This window comes from Lathamus discolor, chromosome 2, assembly GCF_037157495.1.
Source record: "Lathamus discolor isolate bLatDis1 chromosome 2, bLatDis1.hap1, whole genome shotgun sequence".
Lineage (NCBI taxonomy): Eukaryota > Metazoa > Chordata > Aves > Psittaciformes > Psittacidae > Lathamus > Lathamus discolor.
The window spans coordinates 42,447,787-42,473,923 of NC_088885.1; the positions used below are offsets into that span (position 1 = coordinate 42,447,787).

Genomic DNA, 26,137 nt, shown 5'->3' on the forward strand with positions numbered 1-26,137 from the left:
CCAGGTTATGTTACTAAAGCAGTTCATTGTTTCTCTTGTTTCAGAGGCGAGAGAAATTTCCATATTTTTTATTATATTTATGCTGGTCTGGCAGAAAAGAAAAAACTGGCACATTATAAACTGCCCGAATATAGACCTCCCAGGTAATGCAGTTTATTTGTACATAAATTGTTTACTAAGAAATGCAGTGTTGAAATCTTAAGCTCATTTATATTCTAACTCCGTATCCATCAACTCTTTCAGATATCTGCAAAACGATCATTTCAGAATAGTGCAAGATTTCATGAACAATAGCTTTTATAAGTCGCAGTTTGAATTAATTGAGCAGTGCTTCAAAGTCATAGGTTTTACACTGGAGGTGAGTGGTGATAACCTCTTTTTGGGATGAACTTTCACAGCTACCTTAATCAGGAAAAACTTACATAGAGCATTCAAATAATCTCCCTTGTTATTTTCTTCCTTTAGCAATGGTGGTTTTGTTGTTTTGGATATTGCATGGTCAACTTACTGTCATATTACCACATTTAAATTTTTAAGGTTTCAAGGTATTGATAATCTAATTAAAGGGTATTAGTCAACAAGACTTTGAAATTAGTGAACACAGCACAGCTGAGTAATTGAGGAAAAAAAAGGCTTTTGCAAATTAAATGCATAGAAAATGATGCTGCAACTATTTATTAGCCTGTAATTTTAGGCCTGTGAATAGGAGTCTCATCTCTGTTTTAAGGTGAAATCCATGGTATGAGTTCTAAAAATTCATTGAGTTTTGATGAACTCAATACGTTTTTACAACTCCAGGGGTAAAGTTGAATGAAGTTTTTACATCCCTTTGGAATAAATCTGATCGCTAAACATTAACCGAACCTATTCTTTCTCTATTATCTCACATCATTGCTCTGCTGGCCGTTAAGCTCCTTTCCTCAGGCTGTCTTTGGTATAATTAAAATAAAAACAAGCCTCTGGATTTATACAGTAGAATGCAAGGGAGGGAAACCCCATCCTGCACCCTAGTTCTCTCTTAGGAAAAGTAATGCATCACAGCTAGAGGTTACCACTGACTTCATTTATCGCAAATGATAGTAGGGGTATGACCTGTGAAACACAGCACTAGTGCTGCAGAATGGATGTGTGGTTTAATTTCTTCGACAAAACTGTGTGTCGTAAGGACCTTTTCACAGAAAATTACTCCAGTAGAATATTTCTGGCTTCTCTCAATGTAAATATTTGAGTAGCTAGCAGAACAGATTTATTCATCTATTCTGTTCCTCCATACTAATTTTGCATTAAGTTGTAGTAGCAGTGGCGTTCACAGTCTCCTCCTCCTTTACATGGTTACTCACAACTGCACTTAGTAATTTCACACCTGTACTATCACATCTTTTCATATCTGTACTTTCACCTTTCCAGAAGCAGCATCCAGAAGGATGCACAGTTCCGCACTGATAGCAGTTTTGTCACAGCACTGGAGACCTTGATAAGTACTAATTTATACCATGAAAAGCATCAAGCCTGGTTTTGTTCCCAGTTCTTTTATTCACTTGGATGGATGGAAACAATAGCCCTGACCATCCAAAAGAGACCTTCCTATATATTGAAGATCCAGTTAGAACTAGGTCACTGGCTGCATTGTGCAGTTCTAGCATGGATCTTTACTTGATTAACTCAGCAAGCCACCATGAGCTGAATCTGTAAAGAATTACTCACCTGTAGAACCCCCACAGTTTCAGAAGCAGGTTGAGTACCACAGGCAAACTGTGGTTACATGTGGGCCCCATCCATTTTAGCCTGTCTTACATTCTCCACAGGGTGAATTAGCATGTCTGAGGTTGTGTTTGCAAGTGCAGGAACAGAGAAGTCACCTTTCCCCACTGAAATGCTGATACAGGATACATGTGCAAAGACAATTTATTTTCAGTGAGAAAAAGATACCTCAAGACAATGATTTCCTTCTCTAAATTCGCTGTTCAGTAATGCAGCCTTCACTTTTGATATTCATGCCAGTGCACAGAGGAGGAGGTTCTGTATAAGCATGTTCCATGTTTTGTTAGCAGAAAACCTTGGACAGAATATCTTCTGCCCTCCAGTTAGAACTGAGACCTAAACAGGGCTTAATTTCTTTGAAAAACTTTTTAACTGACTGGTAGGCTTTAATAATAACTGCTGCCAGTTCTCCCTGTCTTAAAATCACACTGGTTTATTTCAGGCTGCATGGCAAAATTAATAGGAAAGGACCGCCTGAGGTGAACAGTAATCACACGGTATGAGACAGATCAAGCCAGATTTCAAACACTCTGGAAAAGGGCACAAAAATGTCAGCAGCTATACACACTGTACAGCATAATGCAGAAGTTAAGCTATCTATTTGTTTGCATTTCACCTATGTCCCTAAGCTTAAAATGAAAATGATTGCTTAAAACCTAGGTAAACTGCATCCCAATTATCCTAAGAATGATGTTTTAGAGTGAGCATATCTAGTTTGTCTTGCTGTCACAGGAGTAATTAATTTAATAACTGCTAGATTAACTTCTGAAAGTGTTGAAAACAAGCTCAAGTATTCTAGAGCAATTAAGGATTTTATCTGAGTAAATGATGCCTGACGGAGTACCAGCAAACTATTGAATATAAGGAATAAAATGCTGTGAAAAGTCCATCATTATAAAATACCAATTATATTTTTAAAAACTGCTTCATATAAAACTACTATAAAACTTATAAAACTGCTATTATATAAAATATGCTGTTAATGCACACCTCAAAATATATAGTGTCGGAGATTCCTAGCTTAAAGCAGTCTCCTCTACAGAAACTCAGCATTTCTGAGTAGAAAATATTCAAGAGATCGTCGAGTAACTGAGAAACATTCACAGTACAGATGAAAATTCACAGTTCAAATCTAAGTCAAGCCTGCAATGAAAGCATTGTTTCATTGTTTGCAAATCTGATTTTATTTGTCATATATAAGTACTTAAGATAATTTACTGTATGTATCACTTCACTGTTCCGATGGATATTTGTCTTTTTTCAAGGCACAATCCCTCTTCAGAGCCTACTAAATCATTTGAGATTTAAATACATTTAAGTAAAGTCCATACTTGAGCTCTTTGGTGAATACACAGCTCCTAACTGACATTTTGAAGGGTAAGGTGCTTTGCCAAATCAGGGATGAGGTCTCACTCTTCTCCCAGTGAAACTTTTTCTGGTTATGTCACTGGGAGCCATTGCAGACCTATTTTCAGGGTGCCTTTGTTTCCATGATTCAAGAAACATAGATGCAGAATTTTTTATGTTTTTGTTGTTTTAGGTACATTCTTAGACATGGTTGTGCCTGCAGGCACAGTGAAGGGCTGATATAAATAACCTCTGAATTCTTCCTGTGTAAAAATATTGTGTTCACCACTGTTTTGTGCTTTCCCTAGTCAGTGTCAATCCTGTCTTGTTGACAAGTGTGGAAGAGAGATTAGGCTATAGTTTGTCTTGCCCTCTTTGGGTGTCTTACACTTGAAAAACTATGCTGAGTACAGAACAGGCAAAGAAATGGATCTGCTGAGAAAGTATTCCTAAAAGTAGTGGGCATGTAGCAGACAACAGGAAGAACACATACTCATGCCTATCGCACAAACCAAAGTGATAAATCTATCTGGCTATTAAGTATTGCATCTTTTTTAATATACTTCTCAGGAACTTGGAAGTGTGTACAGTGTCCTGGCTGCCATTTTAAATGTGGGTAACATTGAATTTTCTGCAGTAGTATCTGAACATATGATCGACAAGAGCAACATTTCCAATCCAGTAGCCCTTGAGAATTGTGAGTATTTTTTCTTGATATGATTATTTTCCTTTACTTTTGATAGCAAATTTATTTTCTTGCAAGTGAGTTGTCAGTGAAAACTGTATTCACATGGAAATTTTGCAAGAATAATTAAATGCTGAAAATAGATAATTCCAAGATCACATGATTGCAAATACAAAGGGAAAAAATTTTCCATGTTATGCACCTCATTTGACTAACCAGTTCACTGGCATTCAGGAAACATGACTAATACTGCAAATGCCTGAAAATCAAATCTTTAGAATATTTCCAAGGTTATTTGAACATTTGATGGAGAACCTCATTAAGACATTGAATAGTTTCTTCCAAGTTTCTTTCTCACCTTATTCATTATTTGTTCCCTACATGTGTCTGTTGAAATATGGATCACTAATTCTTTGGAAGGGATGCCTTATGTTATAGGCTGCCAGGAGGCAGAGGAAGGAAAGGGTCAAAGATTCTCAATAAAGTTGCTACTCTTTCTCAGTAATTATAGGTGGGGAGATAACAAAATCTTCACAGTATCTTCTTAAACGTTTTCCTGCAGAAAAAATAGGCAGAAAAGTACTGTAGAAATGGGAAAGAAGTACCCTTTTTTTTTTGGCTCAAAAGGAGGGAAGCCATGGCTTATGTGGATAGATTATAACTGAGAGAGATATTCACACCTCACAGCTTACATATTCTTGATATAGTCACCTAGATTCCCTAGCATTTCTCTATGGAAAGTTTGGAGAAATAGCCTTCTTGGTAAAGCACTTTAGAACCTAAAGATTTCTGCTTTGAATCACTTACTCATTGACTGCAGTGGAAGCTAGGAAGGTGGGTGAATAAATTAGATACACTTGTTTGGCATGAACATCCTTGTTACTTATAGTTCAAGACTTTGATTTGGCTCTTATCGTACACTGAACTTGCAGCTTTGATTGCAAAAATGCTCACTTTCCTTCAAAAATCTGCTTCTGAGCTATGCCTGTGACCTTCCTTTCTAGGTGCATCCTTGCTGTGTATTCAGGCAGATGAACTGCAAGAGGCCCTCACTTCTCACTGTGTAGTGACTCGAGGAGAAACAATTATTCGTCCCAACACTGTGGAAAAAGCCACTGATGTCAGAGATGCCATGGCCAAAGCACTGTATGGGCGCCTCTTTAGCTGGATAGTCAATCGCATCAACACTTTACTCAAACCTGACAAACATTTAAGGTAAAAGAAGCTTTTCAAGAATAAAGAGAGATTTTCTGTGGGAATAATATCTACACTAGAGCATTTAAGACTATGTAGTGAAAATACAGTAGATATGGATAATACAGGCATCTGGTGTTTTCCTGTTTGACCTTTACTCATTTAACCCTTCATAAATTACATACTAACTGCTTTTTCATTTATACTTTTTCAGGGTCAACTTTTGACATTCACCTGCTGATTGCATAGGTGAAATTCTGCTCTTATTTGCATGATGCCATTGTTTCTGTCGCTGTTATGAGCGTAGTTTCCTGTATGTGTGATAGTAGTTCCCAAACACATTTACTGAGGTTAATGTCCACCCTATACCCTTACAAGGTGACATTTTAAACACAGAGACAAGAAAGATGTTGGGAATGAGAATATATCACATTTTGAGGCTTGCACTGGAGATCCTATTGGTCAGAGTCCTCTATGCCTGCTAATAGTGGTGGAAATGGGCAAACTTACAGCTACCTGAAGAGGAATATCAATGATAAGTAGCTTTGTTTTGCAGTCAAGGCTGCAATCCTAAAATTTTTATAAACTTTCAAATATTTGGTTACAGCAGAGTGTCAATAAATAGAACTTTAATCAATAAGTGATAGGATAAAATTCATTCCTATGTCTCTCACATACCCATTAGAAGAGAGACCTTTTCCAATTGAATACTTATTATGCTGGTGAGAGGAAGAAGGTTTGATCTGACATAGTCACTATGGAAAAAAAACCCCCACCCAGAAATCTGCTTTGGTTTTGTGGTATTAAAATAATTTGTATTTTCTATCTTTATATAATTAGCTCTGAGAAGGAGCAAGGCAGACAAATATCAGCAGTGTATTCACCAAAAATGTCATTTATAGGCAGATAAAATACTAACCAAACTCAGGTCAAAATCAACAAATACTTTTGGTCCCTCAGCAATTAAACACTTCCATTTTTGAGGTGGACTTCACAAAAAGGTTCAACTGCTGTTCATGAATATCTTGAGGCTGGTTCTTCATATCCCGTTTCCTTATCATTTTATTTTTAAAAATAATGAAATACTGTTTACAGATAGCCCCTCAAATGGGTTTTATAGGTAGACTGTGATTTATTTTTTTAGTTTAGCTAGGGAAAACACACTAATGTCAACTTCAGTTTTACATAAAATTATGTCCTCTTAATTTTTTTGCTTCAGGAAATAAATACAAAATTAGCACTTTTTTCCGGTTACAGAAATGACCATGTATCTCTCAGAATACCTTATCTAAAATCTCAAACCAATGTTTTTACTACTAGTACTTCTCTGGAACTTAATTGGTAATTTAAATTAATATCGCACTCCAGTACTTAAAGTAGTTATTTAGATGCATAAAAGGTCTAGCCGTTTCTTTTTTTTTTTTACCTTTAATGTTGAAATAAGTGGATTTAATTGTTGCCAATAAATAATAGGGAGAAATAATATTTAATGACAGCAATCTTTAATTTCAAAGATGCTGGTAAGTAAAGCCTCTTATTACATGAGAAACAAAAAGAACTGGCTGTTGTTTCAGTGCTGTAGTCAGCTTTTACAATAGAATAATAACTAGCAAATATTAGTTTAAAAGTAAAATTGTAAATCTGCTATGCACCTATCACTTGACTCAGACATGTGATTCGGTGTATCTGGTTTACAAATACAGTCATCTTTCAGTTGATGTGCATTTATTCTATTTCAAACAAAAAAAAATTATTGTTACTTTAAGAGGTATCTGTTCTAGCAAAAATTATGCCGTTTAACTGGCTTCCAGATTTGGCCCATTATTTCCTTTTGTGAAATACTACAGGAGCTAGTCAGTGTAAAATAAAGGTAAAGCAATAGAAAGCTTATTTCATCTTTGCAGTGGAAACGATGATGGTTTGAACATTGGAATTCTTGATATCTTTGGCTTTGAGAATTTCAAAAAAAATTCTTTTGAACAACTCTGTATCAACATTGCCAATGAACAGATCCAGTTCTACTTCAATCAACATGTCTTTGCCTGGGAACAGGTATGTGTTGGTAGTTTGATAAGGCTTTAATATTGCTGAACATATAAAACCTTGTCTCAAGAAACTACATCATTCCTTCTCCATAGTAGGTTGTAAATTGTGGATTATAACAACTGTTTTCTGAGTATGTATTCTGTGATGCAGTGCTTGCTACTTGCAAGTAAAATGCCCACATAAACTGCATTAAACTTGAAAGTTACAGTATCTAAGCAACATTAACACAGTGATAGCTGACTTGAAACAAATGCAATGTTGTTTTCTTGAGGAATAACATGAGTGATGTAATGTATGATTCTACAGTAAAAAAAGTAGTGATAGCATAATTTTTCAAGTGCAGTGCTCATAATACCTTGCTAACAAGCTTAATGAACACCAAAATTCCATTATTAAAAAATTAAAAATCTCACAACTATCTTGTTCTTATTCAGGAACTAGATCATCTAAGCTAAATAATGGTGGATTTAATGTAAATAATTTTATTTTAAACAGAGAAAAGGAATAGAGTTGTAATTATAAAAGTTTATAAAATTCAAGGGGATAGTGAAAAACCTCAAAAAATATAATCTTAGCTTTGTAAATAATTCCATGAGAATTAAATTAACCATTTTTAAGCCATTGTTCAATATTGTTATTTGAAGAAATAGCATGTTCAGGGAAAAAAAAATAATAATCTTGCTGAAAATAGAAATATTCCAGAATTCTGAATGAGCTGAACAGTCAACATGCAAACTTTCTGTTTTATTGAAATTATTGGGAGTTTTGATACATAGGTGAAAATACTAATTCTAATTATTATTTTAATTATTCATAGAAAATTAGTATTTTGTCAGTGTTAATCACTGCATGTATTAAGCACGAGTCAGATATAAGTTTGGAATATGTCTGTATATAGAGGTGTGCACGTGCATGTGTCAGTCTAGAGGTGTATACATCTGTTTGTAAAATGGATAATTTTTTTATATGGATCCATGTTTTATTCTGTTCCCAATTATTTCAGGAAATGCTGTCTTGCAGTCTAAGATCTTGTAATAGTTTTTACAGATTTATATGGAAGATTCTCGGTCACACTTATTTCCTTCTCTTTAATAACATCAAAAAGTCAGAGAGAAATTAGCCTGCACTACTATAATTACTTAGATATCTTCTTTCCAAAGTACATAAATTCACACAAAAAGAGCACCTGGCTACTGCTTTTTCTAACAACTGGATAATGGAAATAGCACAGACTGCAGCACTGTTACTTATTCCTGTCAAATCCAGGCACTGACCAGGTCCCATGGACTTTCATATGTCGACTTCGCTCAAATGATCTCTAATTTGATCCTCCCCCATGGAGGGTAAGTCTTCCTTGTTCCAGACTTTCCCTCTGGTCTCAGGGACCTGGGATTATCAGCCAAGACCACAGCAAAGAAGGCATCAAGTATCATAGAATCATAGAATCACAAAATAGTTAGGGTTGGAAAGGACCTTAAAATCATATAGTTCCAATCTCCTGCCATGGGCTGGGACACATCAGCCTAAACCATGTTTCCTAAGGCTCTGTCCAGCCTGGCGTTGGACACTGCCAGGGATGAAGCATTAACCACTTCTTTGAACCACCCATTCCAGTGCCTCACCACCCTCACAAAGAACTTCCTTACATCTAACCTGAATCTCCCCCATGTAAATTTAAACCCAATACTTCTTGCCCTATCACTACGGTCCCTGATGAAGAGTCCCTCTCCAGCATCCTTGTAGGCCTCATTCAGATACTGGAAGGCTGCTATGAGGTCTCCATGCAGCCTTCTCTTTTCTGTGGCATCCTTGCATTCAGCAACAGGCACACTATTTCCCTAGTTGCCTTTTTGTAGCTGATGGACTTGGCTTGGCTTTCCTAACAGTATCCCTGTACTCCCAAATTTTGTCTTAATATTCCTTCTCTTTTTTAATGGGACTTCCATCTTGTTCATTGAGTCTGCCTTTACTTGTTTCTAGATATCCTAATAGGGGACATTTTTGCCAGACCTATATTAATGCAGAAGTTTGTGACGTCATCATCTAGTAGGAGCAGTATGCTCTCCTGTACATGTCCTGCTGCAGTGAAGTCAGAGTGGTTATTTTGCTGCTGAGCAGATGAGGAAAAACTGAACTTCTGATTTTGACAACATAGAGTTTACCCCTCTCTCCCTGTAGGAAATTAGTACGACATTACAGATCTTATGCAAGGGGAAGATGATTCTTAAAGAAGATGATCGGACATATTTCAGTTTTGGCCACTCCCACTCATTCTGTCATAGATTTCATTGACTCACACCCATGTGGAAAGCACTAGGATCTGTGAGTTCAGGTGGTCTGGCCAGGATCATTTATGAGTGACACAGAGAATAAAGGATGCCAGCTTGCAAGTCTTCATCATGTCTCTTAGTTTCTTGCCAATATAGTTGTTGGGCATATCTTTTACACCATTTAGCAATCATTAGTTATTACGGGGTGGTTCTTTGCCTCAGAACTTTATTTATGTTAGCCTCCGTAATCTTTAGGCAAGGTCATTATCTGGTTTTACTTGTTTGGAATATATGCATCTTTATGTCTACAGTCTGTTTCCTTGGTAGGTTTGTAGGAAAAGGGAAGGTGTTGTGTGAAATGCTGTAACCTTGCAGCCATCCTCTTGTTGCCAGATTTAGAGAGTGTTCCACTCACTGGCTGGCTGCGCTGTGTTTTTGTATGAGTGAAGACCTTCTGGTCCTGAGGTAAACAATACTTTCCTCAATTTTATTGCTGTGAGCAAATGTTCTTCATTGAAATCATAGGCCATTCTTCTAAGACTCTTTCTTCTGGTGCTTACATGCACGTTTCCATTCAAACTTCATTTATACTAGTCATTTATACTAGTCCTTTTACAAATGTCCACATCCTGCCTATAAGCCAACTAAGATGTCTAATTTACATGATACTGCTTCACCAGACTATATCAATCTTCATTATATTATCTTGTAGCAGTCTCCGAAGATACTACTGCAGCAGTGCAGAATGAGCTATGTAGATTAACTTCATGCAAGTGTGGGTGTAAAACACCCCATTTTGGAGCCAGGAAATGACAAATGCGTTATGCTGCATTACAGCTCAAAGGCATGGGCTAGTATCTCTCCACAGCCCTGTGCAATGTCAGACAGACATGTTGGTATGCTCTGTGCAATCTCAGAAATCTCTAACATGACTCTGCATTGCCCCTGTAGATCTACCCAAGAAAGACTGCAGAACTGAATTTCTTTCACACTTCCCTCAAGCAAAGTCAAACAATTTTTAGGTACAATATTTCTTCTTTTTTTTTCTCCTGTTTTAGCCTGTTCAATTCCATACCACATACAATTAGATGAAATTTGACATATTTGTTGGGAAGTCAAGGCCTAAATCTGTTGATGATAGTCTAGTTCTCCATTAACCCATGTCAGCCTAATGAGTGATTGTATAACTAAGAGGGGTGAATAATTTTTTGTCAACATAAGCAGTAAAGCCAAATAATAAATGAACTCATAAGGCTGAATTGTACTTTCAGTGTTGCAGGTGGTATGTTTCTAGCAGTCAGTGGTTTGTCTTGTGTATCTAAATCTGACAAGTGTTCACAGTTTTGCTTTCCTCTGAAGTGTGACCTACAAAAATAGGGCCTCAGAAGTGATAGGAATAGTGGGAAGGAACAGTGGTACTATCACCACCAGTAGCTCAGCGTGTCTGCATACCAACATGGAGAACTCAAATTAAGGGAATTTATTCTTTATTGTTGACTTAACCTTTGCATCAAAGAATAAAGGCTTCTAGGCCTGAATGCAGCCTCCTTTCCCTAATTTAACAGAAAGGCTGAAGAGGGGAGTATTGTTTTAAATAAGGATAGTTTAGATCCCCAATAATCAGTGGGGCAAATAGATTTGTATCTGTCTCGCTGACTGGGGAAGAAATGTGGGCTCCCAACGTAGTCCCTTAGTCTGTAGTTAAGTACAATAAATGCCGGCACAAGTGGGTTTTTTAGGTTAATATTAAGCAAAGCACCTTCAGTTCTATCCTTCAGGGTGTTTTCCTTACGTGTAAGGTACTGATACAAGTTCATTCTGACAGCTCCATGATCTGCAGGTAACACTGTCCAGCAAGACAGATTTCCTATTTTCCTCATTTGTGATTCTTCTGCAGAAAATAAAAGGTATAATGTCAAATACGTGACTCATTTTGGAAAGTGGCAAGTTTACTGTCAGTTGGAATGATGCTACTTTTTGCATTAAATATATATAATATTTATTTTGCATTCATATGACAGTTTAATCTTTTACTTTAAGCTAGGAGATGTTCCTTCTGAGTAAGACTCTGGTGTTCCTACTTAAACCAAAGCGTCATCATACCATGTTCTCAACAAAATGCCATTACTTTATTTTTATTAAGCATGAAGACCATTTCCTAATGCATTTAATAGTTCTTTTGTTATTAAGTGAAACCAAGTTGCACAAGCTATTACCTAGTTTTGATCACAGAAAAGATACCATGCAATACTGAGATGAGATAGGAGCCCAAGTACTAGTGTAACTCAGTCATTCCTTTTGACATCCCATCCATAAGAATACTTTATAGTGGATTATGCTTTAGAATTTCAATGAGCAGCTGCTATTTTAAGGGGCTTTCTTGTCATAAAACATCATGGGGGATTATAGAATCCTTTAGCTGATTCAGCTTATTAATTCAAATGAGATCTATTTCATTGCAGGTTTATGATGTGCATCATTAAGACTGCTTGTATCCTAATAATATGTTTGAAGACCAGCATTGCACAAGACAATGTAATATGGTATCTTATTTCTGAGCCATCTGTTACACTGGTAGCTGGAAGACTTAGTTGTCAGCCATCCTCCAGGGGCCTGTGCGAAGTGATGGACTAAACTCTTCTATATCCTACTGGGCAGACAGCAGCAGGACCATTCTCATCAGCACTGGCACTCATTCAGTTGCCGAGGTGCAGACACAAAAGACTGAATGGCCACATACGCTGCAGGCTTGGAGGTCAGGGCCTGCTGGGCAGCGCGTTCTGAGCAGGGAGGGGAGCAGATGTTGCTGCTATGGTGTAGTAGTACAGCTATTACATGCCTCCTTTCAGTTTCAAAGAGGAGAACGCTTTTATCAGCTCTCTAAACCAGCCTCTCTCACAAGCATTTGAAGTTGGAAGAAGTTAATCATTAAATAGGTTGTCTGTGAGAGGATTTTTGAGGATATCTGAATGTCACAGAAACACTCTTCTCTGATAGATTGATCCTGAGCAATCTCTTCCCACTTCGTAAGTGTACTTTTAATAATCCTAAGCAGTAACGGCTGGTTGCATGAGCATAACATCTGTGTGTCAGTACAGTCATAGTCCTCAGGTAAACTGCCCCTACTCCGGTGTTATGACTGGGAGATAGCATGGGCTCATTCCCTTCCTGCCACTAGCTCCTGCAGGTGCATAATTAACTTCTTGCCTATATCAGTGATACATTTATTACTCTCCTATCCTGTTCTGCTACTTGGGTTATTGATTAAAATAAAAAGCAAAACTCCACCTGGCCACTGCTCCAGGGGAGACATGAATGAAGTTAATGTTATGTGTCTGAGATGAGGAGCACTCAATGAGGCTGTAACAGAGATTCTTACTGCTTACACCCTTGTACAGGCATATAAACTGAGCCGTAACCTATCCTTAGAGTGAAGAGTGCCCTTGGAAATTAGATTAATCTGGTTACTGGAAGGGTTTGGGTATATATTCTCTATATATGTTCTCTTTCAGATGGATCAGTAGATTTATTTATTGGGCCTGTATTTCAAGGACAGTGCTATGGATTTTATTAATTTTGCTGTTTCTCTCTGGGTTAGAGATTAAGAGGTGTGAAGTCTTATAACGTGCTTTTCTGTTGTATAAGGCAGTTAACTCCTTTTTGAAACGCCTTCTTCCCTCATTCAGAGGGATGTCATGAGTGAATGACACATACAGAGAGGTCTTTCAGGGTTAGAGGTCTTTGAGCTCATTAATATTAGCCGTCATTCCTGTTTATGACACTTCTCACAATGAACTCAAGATAGCACAACTGTGATGTTTGCACTATACATTAATATAATAATTTCATAAAGTCCTGTCCTTTGGAAGAGGGATTATTTTTAAAGTAGATCAAAAGGCTTAATCAAGTGTTTCATATTATAGCCTGCACAGGACTGAAGGCAGCCCTAGTATCTGTGGGAGCGCTGTGCAGAGGATAACTGCTATTGCATTATGTGATGCAGGCAAAAGTAAGGGAGGGGCAGCAGTCCTTAGAGCATCCTTCTCTTGGTAAATCTATGGCTGCCCTTGGCCTTGCTTAAGGTTTAAAGACAGTCATTCTTGTATTCTTCAGCTATAACTTCAGTTGTTTTAAACATAAAACAATTGCAACACACCGTGGACACAGCATTTGTTACCAGGCTTTTCTCAGCCTAGTAGGAATTCAAAGATATTTGCAGTCTTCAGGAGGAAAAAAAACAACCCAAGCAACCAAACAGAAAACCCGCAAAAAACACCAACCAGCTTTTCTGCTGCTTTTTAATCTTACTGAATGCCTTTCCTTGGTTCCTTAAAAGGAGTGAAAATGTTGTAGAGGCCAACCTGAGACTATTTCATTTTTAGAAAGCATGTACATCGTTCTTTAGTTATTAGAAAGTGTGTGCACCATTCTCCACATAAGACCTTTTCCAGGTGTTTGAAGAGAGAGATCAAACAAGTGAGGCCCCTATAATCTGTAGTCACTTTTGTAAATCTTGGCCATTGTATATCATATAGATCTGAGCAATGAACTGGGAGTGTAAATGTAGCTCTAAATGACTAAGAAATATTTTTTACATTGCAGGTGAGGGAAGTAAATAGTGCAAACACTATACTTCATCTTCTTCAACTCTGTTTCTTCGATTCTTGCATATTCCTAGAAAGTATCTTGCTTTACCAAATATGCCATAGGAAGCACCTACATACGCAAAGGCAAATTAAAATCTATAGCCTGACAGTGTTATACATCCCAGCTGACATTTGTTCCTGCAAAACCTTGATGTCTTTAGCCACACAATACTTTTTCAATGTAGTTTGAGTTTGCTGCAATTGACAGATTGTTAATTATTTTCTGAAGCGGTTATGTATCATAAACAAAGCATGCCTTCTGTTGGCTGTTACAGAATGAATACCTGTATGAAGGTGTTGATGCAAGAGTTATAGAATATGAGGACAACAGGCCCCTCTTGGATATGTTCTTGCAGAAACCAATGGGTTTATTGTCCCTGCTGGATGAGGAAAGTCGATTCCCACAAGCGACAGATCAGACACTTGTAGGTAAGTTCATGGTTTATTTCTTAGTTCTGCAGGATGCCTCCCTGCTAGATTTCTGTCTGATGTGTCCAGTTTAGGCTATATGCTAATTATGTTTTTAGCAGGCCCACATTCCAGTTTCACAGTATGTTTGTGGGAGGCATGCATGCATGAATGCATGTGTCTTTGAAGTACACAGAGAAACATCCAGAGTACAAGTGAACCTAGGCTGCTGATCCAGGTTTTTAGGTCTTCTGCCTTTAAGAATTCTTAGCTGCAAGGTGCGAAAGATAAAGATCAGAGTTAAAACTCTGGGTTCATCTGCCAAGACCACTGTTTTCAATGTTGAATCATGTTCAGCTTTGAGATTTTTGATGACCTGTCTCCGAACAATTTTAGTACTTTTAAGGGTAATGACTGCAAACCTGCCTCATTGCCTTTCAGCAAATTATGTTTCCTGTTTTTTTTATTCAGAAATAAAAATTAAAACCCCTGAATATGTTTTAATTCAGATCCTGAATATTTCAATGCTGCTGAGTAATTGCAGCTACAGTTGATGTAGTTGTTTCAGTGGGGTTTCTGTGCACATAAATCCTTGTTTTACTCATTTTTGAATCTGCAAAGTGTCAGATGAGAGTTTTAACCAGCACCCAATCACAAAACCTAATAACAATAACCTAGTAGCAATGCCCAAACTAAAACAATTATATGAGCTTGTTATCTTTCTATCCTCATACATTTTAGTCTACAGTACAGATCAATCAGTTGGTAAATGTTTCCTTACAATTACCCAAGGAATCCTTAGGAAGAATTACTACATTATTTCAATTGGTACAAAGTAAGTAACTGATCCAAGAGCTCCCATATTCTCTACCCAGTACCTTTTGTTACAAGACTATTATGGTACCTTTGTGCTTAAAAACATCAGACACTGTTTTGTGCCTCCACATTGTCTGAGAAGTCAGGCAATATCCTTAGAGAGATACAGCTTTAGAAGATAATTATTGTACAGTAACTCCAGTAAGATATGTGTTTCCTTTCAGAAAAATTTGAAGATAATTTGAAGTCAAAATATTTTTGGAGACCCAAAAGAGTAGATCTAACCTTTGGGATTTATCATTATGCAGGAAAGGTAAGATGCCTAATGATATTAGTTAGGGATTGTGAAATGGTAGAGCTGGTAGGAAATAGATGTCAGCTGGGTTGGTTCTCAGCCTTCCTGTGTTCAAACCTGACATGGAAATCTTGGCAGTGCCTTACACATTAAAAGTAAATCCAAAAGTTATTTTCTCTCATTAAAAAAAAAAAAAAGCAATAGCAGGTGTGTATTTTTCTTAAATGTCACCAAGTAAACGACTGTATTATAGAAGAACCAAAACGTAACCATTATGCAACTCAGCAATCTTCCCCTTAGTTCCTCAAAGTCCTGTGTATGCTTTTTCCCACTGCTTCGAATCGGGATCCACCTCTGTTCTTTCTACTACCCCATCAGCCTTACTTAGTTTTGTACCTTGTAATCATCCAGATAGGTAGCTCAGGCCCTGCTTTCTGCTTAATTTCATGAGGAGCATCTTGCCCTCCTGTACAAGATGACGTGCTGCACATGCTTTTCAGACTCAGGGGGAGTTGCTGTTGCTCTGCAGCAAGATGCCACAGGTCACCTAAACCTTGCCTTGTGAAAGCAAGATGTCCCACCTCCTCTTGATCTCTTTCAAAGGGTATAGAGTGAGCTTTGCTGTCTCATAGGAAACAGTGCTGGAGCAGCTGGCCTAGAAAGAGTCAACATACTGCCCATCATCTGATGGAAGATAACTTGCTCTTTGTGTAAGACAGCCAGCTACAAAAGGCCTGCAGTAGCTCCTCTGAATTTCATCTCCCGCTGAATTACATATAACCAGTACTGCATACTTACTGCTGAGGAGTGGAGAGCCAGCTCTCCCTGTACCAGTGCTGATACAGGAAGATTCCACTTGTGCCCCATCAGACCTTTCCAGGGTTCAACAACGTTTTTAATTAGGAAGTTTCTCCTACTGTCTAGCTTGTATCTCCATTTCTGTGATGTAAGTTCATTACTCCTAATCCTGTTTACTGTGGTGCTGGAGAACCATTTATTTCCTCTTCCTTTACAAACTTTGTTGTTTTTTGAGGTTTTTTCTAAATTAAATATGTCAGTATCTTCTACCCCTCTTTGCAAGCCAGGTTTTCTTGTGGATCCTTTACCGCATCACTGGGATAGAGCCCTAAAGGTACATTTTGAGTGAGGTGCACTGTTCCTGAAATTTTTAGAGATTTCCAGTTTCACTATGCAGTTTGTGATTTTGCAGACTACCTCTGCAATTAACACAGAGATCTCTAGGAAAAGTGGCAGGTCCTAGGTCCAGTACAGCCCGGTCTGAATGGGACAGAAATATTGTACAGTCACATGACTAATCCTGTGTGGTATGATTGAAATCAAGTGCATTGCTAATTGTGCATTTATATATGTACTGGTGTAATGGAGGACTACAATACACTTGTCCTAGTGATAAATACACCGGCTAAAACTAATATCAAGGTATCTTCATTAGGGAAAATAAATGTCTCAAGCTACTTTGGAATGATCGATTTGTTTTTAGTGATCTGCATCATAACGGTTATTGAAAATATATTGAAAAGTTAGAACTTACAGTGATCAAAAGGAAGAATGTAAGCAAGAGAGAGCCTGATGGCCGAAAAACTATTTGTGTGTCTTGATTTATTCAGAGAATATGAAAATATTGAAACAACATTAAATATTCAAATACTATTAAAAGCCACATTCCATTAAGCATACTTAGTGCTTAAATTTACAGTTACTTTTCAAAAGCCCAGAAGATGCGTAAATGCACTTTTTAAACAGGTTCTATATAATGCAAGTGGATTCCTAGCCAAAAACAGAGATACTCTGCCAGCTGATATTGTGCTGCTACTGCGATCATCTGAAAACAATCTGACGCGACAGCTGGTAACCCATCCTCTTACAAAAACAGGTATTGCTATTGGGGTGATCCTCTTATTCTTCTCTAACCTTCATGATGACCACCATTAGGTTTCATATGACCACTTGTTGGTGACATTATACACTTTGTGGCTTAACTTTCCAACCCTAGAATCTATACAGAATGGAGCCCCAGCCATCTCAAGCTGCAGGGGAGGGATTGGTCTGGTCAAGTGCCAAGGAAGTGGTAGAGGCTTCTTTCAGGGTCCTCTCTTCAGGGTAGGGAAGCAAGACAGGGAATCGAGTGCATCCCTTGAGTTGAGGACTGGACAGAAAGGATCAGGTAAGTCACTGGCCATTTTTGGGCAGGGCATGTATAAATTGCCTGGTTTTCTCTAAAGCAGTAGAGAACCAAGGTTGGGGCTCCTAATATCTGCTTCAAAGAGTGAGGAGACACTCCTCTGTTTCCCCAGAGTTTTAGGCCTTTACAATAGCTTCACTCATGCAGTCCTAGTAGTGAGCAATTCCTCAAGCAGTTCATAAATTGGGGTGGAGGAATATGACTGGCTCTACAGAAATAACTCCTAAGTTGCACCTAAATTGAACTACACCCTTGTACAGTGTCCTACCTGCTGTTTTGGATGATGGGTATGTCTCCTTACAACCAGTTTGCTGTTGTTTTGTATTACTCCCTGTGTGATGGCACTGATGCCATGCAATAACTACTTTACAACATTACTTTCTTGTACAACTACATGGGAGATGTACTTGCAGCAGAACAGAAAAGCTGAATTGGAAAATCCTAATGGAAATTTCTCTAAAATGTTATTGTAGCTTACAGAATCTGAGGTTTTGGCAAGGCTCCTGTTCTTCACAAAGGGAGCTTTGCTGGAAGAATGAAAATTTGGTCTTGAAGGTCTACTTAAAGTCAGTGTTCCTGTGAAAACACTAAACTCAATGTCCTTGCCTGGACTTTTTGACTTATTGATATCTGCTAGGGTACTAAGCTGTAATTTCTGTAGAGCCAAAGCCAGGTCTCAAATGGTCCCAAGAACTGATCACAAGTCTTCCGTAATGTTTTGTAAGAAAACTCTGTAGGTTGTTTTAGTCTTCTTATTAAGTATCATGAAACACTGTGTGTAGCCTTCTGAAACTGACCCAAACCATCCAGGTATAACAAGTTAAAGTTAGATTTCTGATCTAACTTACTCATCTAGAATCAATGGAAATTTAGAGGTTCCCCCAGTATCCAACCCATCTCGCCTACCTCAGGGATTTTTCTTAGGATGGGATAAATTTCTGGAGGTGCCTCTCTCCACTGAATACAACAGAGATCCTGTAAACACCTCACTTTCAGATAGCTAAAGTTAGCTAAAGTTAGGCTTGAATAATCCTCTCTTTTCTTCCCACCCTGAGATATTCAGCTAAGCCCAAGGGAAGTTTAGCACTTGATATCGTTATATAATATATGACAAATTAGCTCAGCATGCTGTATATTTGCAGCTGTTTATCCAGCTCTTACCCAGCTCTTAGTGATGCTAGCTGAGCACAGAGAGATTACAGAAGACAGTGAGATTCCAGGGGTGTTGTGCTATTAGCAGAAGCAGTAGCAGCGTGCAGCAGTGGTTGGGGTTTATCAACATAGTGACCTGATGGAAAGCTCAGCAAAATTTTCACTATTCCTTTAGACCAGTGTCTGTGTAAGCCACTCCAGTGCACCTAGTCCTCTAAGTCATCATAATAAAGGTGTTCCTCGATTAAGAATTCCAAGGTTAGAGTCATAAGACTAGGTCCATGCAAATAAACCAAACAGGGCTAGCGAAACAATCCCACAGGATTGCCCATTCTGACTATTTCATAGCATGCCTTCCTGGAACAGGTTTGGATCATGTCAGCTAGCAGTCTCCCAGAAACACAGAGACACACTTCAAGAGAAGACACAGGCCAGTAATGGTTTCCAACAAGCTCTGTGGAAAGATAGAACCTTAATTTTACCAGGAGATTAAAGGAGTAGTTAAGTATAGAGTTTAGCTGTATAGACTTGAGTTGTGATATGTCACTTGCCCTCAGGGCCAGAGAAGGGTGCTAGCACTTATTGTTGCTTTTAACTAATATATATGTAGCCTTAGAACTAGAATAGTACAGTAAAGTCATTAGGGTAAAACCACATGGATGCTCCAAGATGTGTCTTTCTCACATTCTGCAGCAGTCTGTTTATTTATTCTTTTACTCTAGTAGGTGACATAAGTGCTGAAGGAGGAAAATTCAGCCCATGTTCAATCTTCATGCAACTTCTTCAAAGCTTGTTCCACCCCAAGGGTGAAGGGGGAAATGAGGACATACTCCAGAAAAGTCAACGACCTTTACAGTTATATGGTTACACTGGGGGAATGAATAAGGTGGTTCAGCGCAGATTTTTGTTTAGCTGAGATGTAAGCATTTTGGTTGCTTGCTTCCTTTCATTTTCCCATAGGTAACCTGGCACACACAAAAAGCAAAACTACAATCAGTTACCAAATGTGGACCCCTCAGAAATCAATCAGTCATACAAAGGTAAGAAAATGGATTTTGTGATTCTGCATTAAATCCTACTTTAAACTAGAAAGGCAATACTGTTATTGGTACTAAAAGTAAGTGAGTAATCCCTTCCTTGATTTTTCTCTCTCCCCTATTTTCTTTTCTGTTTAGCTGGATATCTTTGTGTTGTGCAATTCATATTCCTTCCGTGAGGTAAAAAACTGACATTTCCCTTCTTTCTGGCTATAGTTTTGTGACAACTGCAAGTGAAAAATTATTATTTCCCAGCTGTATTGTAGCAAAATGAAAAAGTAAAACATTGGTGTGGAGCATAGCCAAGTTCCTTAGAGAACTACCAAAGTAACAGGGGTGTTGAAATAACAGACGGGACCTCAGACACTGCCAGGTTATTTGTGACAGTTATTTAGATGCTCTGTTATCGAACTGTGTCCTCTGTGTGTGAACATTCGTGTATTGTGTAGCAAAGTAATGTAATGTACTGGTGTAACTGATGTGTGCTAGTTATCATGCTGTAACTTTTTCTGTTTAGAATACTTTTTTTTCAATTAATTGTGTTTTGTGAGGGCTGCTTCACTGTGGCATTGCAAAAGGCCCTACAGACTCCACAGAGATAAAAAGTGACATTTTCTTTCTTCATCTTTATAGAATGAAGCAGGAGATACTGGACATCATCCAAGAGAGACAACCAGCATGAAAACACAGACAGTCGCTTCTTATTTCAGAGTAAGATACTAGATCTTTTAATAAGTTTTTCAAGAGTAGAATGAATGTTTATTCTTTCACTTTTTGAGATGCACCTGTTGATTTAGAGTCAACAGTGACCCATTTAGAGTTTGTGAAGTTCATATATGGCACAGTGGGCTGTGCAGTGCAAATATCTAGAGATTGTGATGTTTCATCTTTAATTGTACTTGATTACACAGCCGCATTTGTCATGATGATGTGTGATGATTGATACTAATCTACCACTTGATTGTTTTTCCACCAAGGGAGATAATGGGAAGTTAGACATTAGTGGTATAGCATTTCTTTAAGAGTTTAAGAAGCAAGAGGGGAAGTTAAATTGAAACAGGAGCTCCGAAGAAAGATCTTCATGGTCACTGCTCAGAGGCTGTTCTGAGTCCATCCTTGAGGTTCCTTCAGCAATGCTCTTGACTTTCCCAAGCACTGGATGCGCTGCTGGTCCTGCAATAGAAAGTAGTGTGAAGAGCACTTTCCTCCAGTGGTGCACTTGGGCTCAGCTCTGAATTTCCAACTCTTATTTAATTATCTCTCCCAGGAAAAACATAAAGATGGCTGAGGTGATGTTCATGACCTGTAAGAGTTCATTTACATCTATGACACAGAACAGGAAGAATCAAGATCTCTGATGAGTAGGTACAGTTACACAGCTTTGTGGACTGCAAAGGATAATTTCAGCCTAGGTAGTATCATGGTGGCCCAAAGCTGCATGGTATTTTAAAGTTCTAGATGGAAAAATTTATTGAATCTCACTCAAACCTAATGTCTGTGATTCAGTGCATTGCCAGCGCATCTAGCATCAGAGGCTGCAAATGAGTTAATTATATTTACACTTTTCTGTTATTACTTTCTGTAGTGGAAATCCCTGCTCACATCATGCTAGCTAATGCTCTTAAATCCAGTCCCACTGGTTTACTCATACAAAGAAATCTGTGGGTGGTTGAGAAAAGCATCTACCACCTCATACTGAGCAGGAAAAAAAAATCCATTAGTAAGTCCCACCAGTTTGTGCTCGATTGGCGTACTAGTGATGGAGCTAATTATGCACTTTGCTGCATGGTGCAGCATCTGTCCAGAAAGAACATTTTAATAGGAAACATATGGCTATTGACGTCCTAGACTAGTTTCATGTATCCAACCTACTGCTGAACAGCATCACCTCCTGGCTGCGTCTTTCTGTTGGGTCAGGTTGAATCTTGAGGAATGAGCCTCTTCATTTGTGTTTTAATAAGATCCTTCCATGAAGCAATTTTACAAAACACCAGTAAAGGTTATTTACAGCCAGATTCACCTCAGTAGGCATGGGGAGCTACAAACTGCATCCTCTCTGCCTGCCTGGTACCCTGGTGAGGCAGAAAAAGTGCAACTTTGGAACTGTGGTTTTGTGTAATTCTAGTTCTGCCCTCCTCAAAAGTTTCCTCTTGGGAGGGCAGCTGTAGTACAGTGAATAGGACGTGCTAGAGCAGAGCAGTTTAAGCAGCCCCTCTCCTGGGGTGACCTTATTTTTCTCCAGTTTAACAAAGGGATGGCAGTATAGATTGGCTTACTGCTCTTCCACTTCCCATGCATAGACTGATGATTTACTCTCTGGGTGAATAAGCATCTTCAAATAGGTGACTATAGGAAAAAGAAATGGGCTATAATTACCTAACAAGGCTCCAAAAGAAACAAATCACTGTAAGGAGAGTTTTTATCATATGTTAGGCATTATGGCAGTCTGTGAGAGTGTTCTGGGTGGAACTTGGTACATCCTTTTGGCATCAGTGTTTCACTCAAGTAGTATATGCTAGTAACTTAGAGATCTTACCAAAGCTAGAATTGTTGTTGGGTCATTTGCTTTATCTACCTTTAAAGTACCAGGTCACTGAAATTTAAATGGGTTTGGTCATGGTTCTAATGATATGAAATAAAATATCAGCTACACATTGACCTTTGTATAAGTTTTATAACTGGTGGCAGATATTTTATTACTTTCTTGCAGTATTCTCTGATGGATTTGTTATCCAAAATGGTTGTCGGCCAGCCTCATTTTGTCAGGTGCATTAAGCCAAACAATGATCGACAGGCAAACAAGTTTGATAAAGAAAAAGTGTTGGTTCAGCTGCGTTACACGGGAATTCTGGAGACAGCAAGAATTCGAAGACAGGGTTACTCACACCGTATACTCTTCGCTAACTTCATAAAACGGTAACATTGATGCAAAGAAGCCTTTTCCTTTCCTATCGTTGCTGCCCAGTGTTTGCTAAGCATCAGCAGTATCTTTGGCATGGTCTTTAAAGAAAAAATACGAAGTCATTTTCTGTGATAAGGAAAATTACAAACTGAGTGACAAAGAGTAGTTCAGGCACAAGATCAGTGAACTGTTTTGGACTGGTAGGGGAAGACGATGCATCTCAGGATGATTGTTTCAGGCTCCCTGCACATTTGAGTAAAAATTGTCTTACTTGTAATCTGCAAGTTTTCCTCCAAGACTTGAGGTTCAGAAATGTAATGCTTCAAATTAAAGCTGAGAATTTGGAGCATTAGCATCCAAGGGTCACTACAGTTTTTCTAGCTCCTGATACTCAGCACTGTGCAGAGTGGATGATAATTTAGTATTGCTCATCTAGAGCTAAGAAGTTCATTAAGTAAATAGTTTTGTTTAAAATACAATTTCTAAGTATTAATCACTTGTTAAGAAGAAAAGTAATGAACTCACTATGATTTTATAAGTCCTTTAACTATCTCTTGTTCTTCCACCCCAAAGATTAATCTTGACCATTTAATCTGTACTTTTCTCTCACAAATAACAACCCTAAGTATTTGCCTCAATCAGAACTGAGATTTGTGGAATGGGCGTCAAAACTGGGAAAAAGCAAGCAACACCCTTTCAGACAGAAGCACTTAAAAGTAGTAGTGCACTAGAAATAAAGAGCTAGCATCAGAGTGCAGCTGCAGGCACGCAAAGAGACAGAGGAAGGTCAAAGTGATATTTTTATAGCACTGTTTCTGGAAAGAATAATTTTGTGATTGTTACTGTTTCGGTAGAGTGCTGCATGGGAAAAGTCAGTTATCCCTGTACCAGGATGTGCTGTGGCTTTTGGTCTCTCCTTTTTTTAACAAAATTTGCTGTTCAGGTACAAGAGAGGAACGCTGTGAATATAACAGGGTAGATCTCCAGAGAGTATGCCCCTGGTTGCAGTGAGGCCATGCAGATCAGCAGCACTGAGGCACTGAGGATATGGCCCCCAGATAAAAAAAAAAAAGGATTTTTACTAAATATCTATCTCCTTGTCCTTTTTTGTTTTCCCGTAATAGTTGAGAGTTACAGGTAGACCTGAGATAACGGCAGAATTATTTTGTTTGAATAAAAATAAGTGAAATCACTGTGTAGTAAAAAAAAAAAAAATAGGAGCAGTAGGAATTGGTGATAATGCAGGAATCAACATTGTCTGTTCTTTTAGTATTCCATGAGGAAAATTTTACCATTATGTAAAGCTGGTACAACTCAAGCTTTGTGTATAAAGGCTGAATAACAAGAAAAAAAACAGAATGTACTGTCAGGAAGCACAGATAATCCATGTAATTTTCCTAAATTAAAAACGCCAAGATAGGTACTGTTCATTTTGTTAATGAACATTTGGAAAAGTCCTGGAACACTCAAGAACTTTCTTACCCAGCAGCTGAGTTGATTAAGTTGTGGGTAATTGTTATTCTTGAATCTCTTCTCCTAGTCAGAATTGATTCTGAGTTATGAGTTTGCCAGGTTAAATGTTTGTATATGAAGTGGCATAATGGCACGTATTGACATAATGGCATGTTCCAAAAGGATCTGCAAAACTAAATCCAAAGGGATAACAAGACCTGGGATGCATCTCACATCATGTTAACTATCTCAAAAGTAAATGGTCTAGCACTTGACATAACATACGAAATTTCCATTCTGTTTGTAGATATGAATGAGATAATTTAGGTACAAAAGCTTTAAAAATATTTTTCTTTTGCCACTAAAATCACTTTCACAGAATGCTGAGAGCCAGAGCAGCACAGAACTGGTGCACTGTACTTGGGCTGCACACTTTTTAAATGCTTTCTGGTGTTGATACAGAATTAATCAACCCTCCAAGTTGTGCAATATGCCATTCATCCAGTTTTGACTGAGTTTCTTAGTACTGCATATAAATCACAGCAATTTATTTCATGTGCTGCTTTGGGCTTCTTCAGTGTTCTTTTATGTAACTTTTATTATTTAAATAAATGGTTTAAATGTATTTGCAACTATTGCTCACTATTAATGGAATAAAGAATCATGTATTTGTCTTCAGGTATTACCTCATCTGTTACAAAACAAATGATGATCCTCCAGTCAGTCCAGAAACCTGTGCTGCCATCTTGGAAAAAGCCCGCCTTGACAACTGGGTTCTTGGAAAAACTAAAGTAATTTTCTGATACACTCTATCTGCATTATTGCAGTCTGTCATTCTAAACTTATTAAGCAATTTGGTTTCTTACCGCTTTGGTTGGAGTTGCTTTTGGTCTCTGTTGGTGTAAAACAAAAATGCCCTTTGCTGGATGCTGTTTCCTCATATCTGGCTAAAATCCTGACCTGTAAAGTGTTAAAGTTCTGATGGGCTTTAGTGAGGCCACAGTGCAAAGCGGTATGTGACAACAGCACTGCTTGCATTTTCTTTCAAAAAATGCGGTAACAAGGATCCAAATGTGCTTAGTCCAAGCTTTCTTAAGGCAAAGAAGTTATGGTTCTTCCCTGGAGCAATCAGACCCACAGAGGGAGAGGAAGAGATTCTGACTTTCCAGCCTGAGGCCTCTGAGGCAAACTCTGCTGAACACTGGGGGAAGAGATAGCAGAATGATCCCATGTGTGTGAAGTGGGATAAGATTTTATTGTAAGAGAAGCACATGTCTGTTTCCATACTTGCTTTTGGTTCTAGGTCACTAGTCTTCCCAGTGTGCCAGAGCGGGACACCCACCCACCCCCCCCCCCCAACTGACAGATCTCAGGAGGTCTGCCAGAGAAAAGAAGCATCAGACAAGTACTGTACCAAGTCTCTTTATTTGCTAATGTAACAGAAGTGCCCAGGAAGGTATGGATAGAGGCATGGATCCTAAACTATTTGAAATCATCTCAGTGTAGAAGAAACAACTGTTCTCCTTATGAGACATCTTCCTTCATAGGTGGGAAAGAAGCTATAAAGTTACCTCCTTCCCAGCCTTTATTTCCTTCTGCTGCTCTGCTGTCTTAGCGAGGATAATGGATAACATGCAGCCAAAGGAAGCATATCTTGAAATGCGAGACCTATAGCTTATGTTTACTTTGATTAGGTTTAACCTGTGTGCCAATGAGTGACCAAAAATCAGGTGAATTCTTCAAAATAAACATAAATATTGTCTTAATCACACAAGCTTTTTCTACATATTTTATTTTATCCTAATATATAGCAGGGATGTGTTTGTATCCATTGTGCTGGACTGGTTTTTTAGGGGTTGTATAAGCTTCATGCTCAATAAAAGCAATTTAGTAAATGAACAATGCCTTAGATTCAAAACAGTA

General features: G+C 38.2%; 1 protein-coding gene across 1 annotated transcript in view; it reads left to right on the forward strand.

Moving 5' to 3' along the window:
* MYO3A (myosin IIIA) overlaps window positions 1-26,137 on the forward strand; it is a 123,220-nt gene that overhangs the window by 74,126 nt on the left and 22,957 nt on the right. The window contains exons 17-29 of the mRNA XM_065666606.1: window positions 45-143; window positions 244-358; window positions 3,679-3,805; window positions 4,798-5,008; window positions 6,892-7,039; window positions 14,225-14,378; window positions 15,398-15,486; window positions 17,233-17,362; window positions 17,483-17,653; window positions 19,784-19,863; window positions 20,494-20,571; window positions 22,571-22,776; window positions 24,894-25,005. Coding sequence (XP_065522678.1) covers window positions 45-143; window positions 244-358; window positions 3,679-3,805; window positions 4,798-5,008; window positions 6,892-7,039; window positions 14,225-14,378; window positions 15,398-15,486; window positions 17,233-17,362; window positions 17,483-17,653; window positions 19,784-19,863; window positions 20,494-20,571; window positions 22,571-22,776; window positions 24,894-25,005 — 1,720 coding nt within the window. The remainder of the gene's footprint in view (window positions 1-44; window positions 144-243; window positions 359-3,678; window positions 3,806-4,797; window positions 5,009-6,891; window positions 7,040-14,224; window positions 14,379-15,397; window positions 15,487-17,232; window positions 17,363-17,482; window positions 17,654-19,783; window positions 19,864-20,493; window positions 20,572-22,570; window positions 22,777-24,893; window positions 25,006-26,137) is intronic.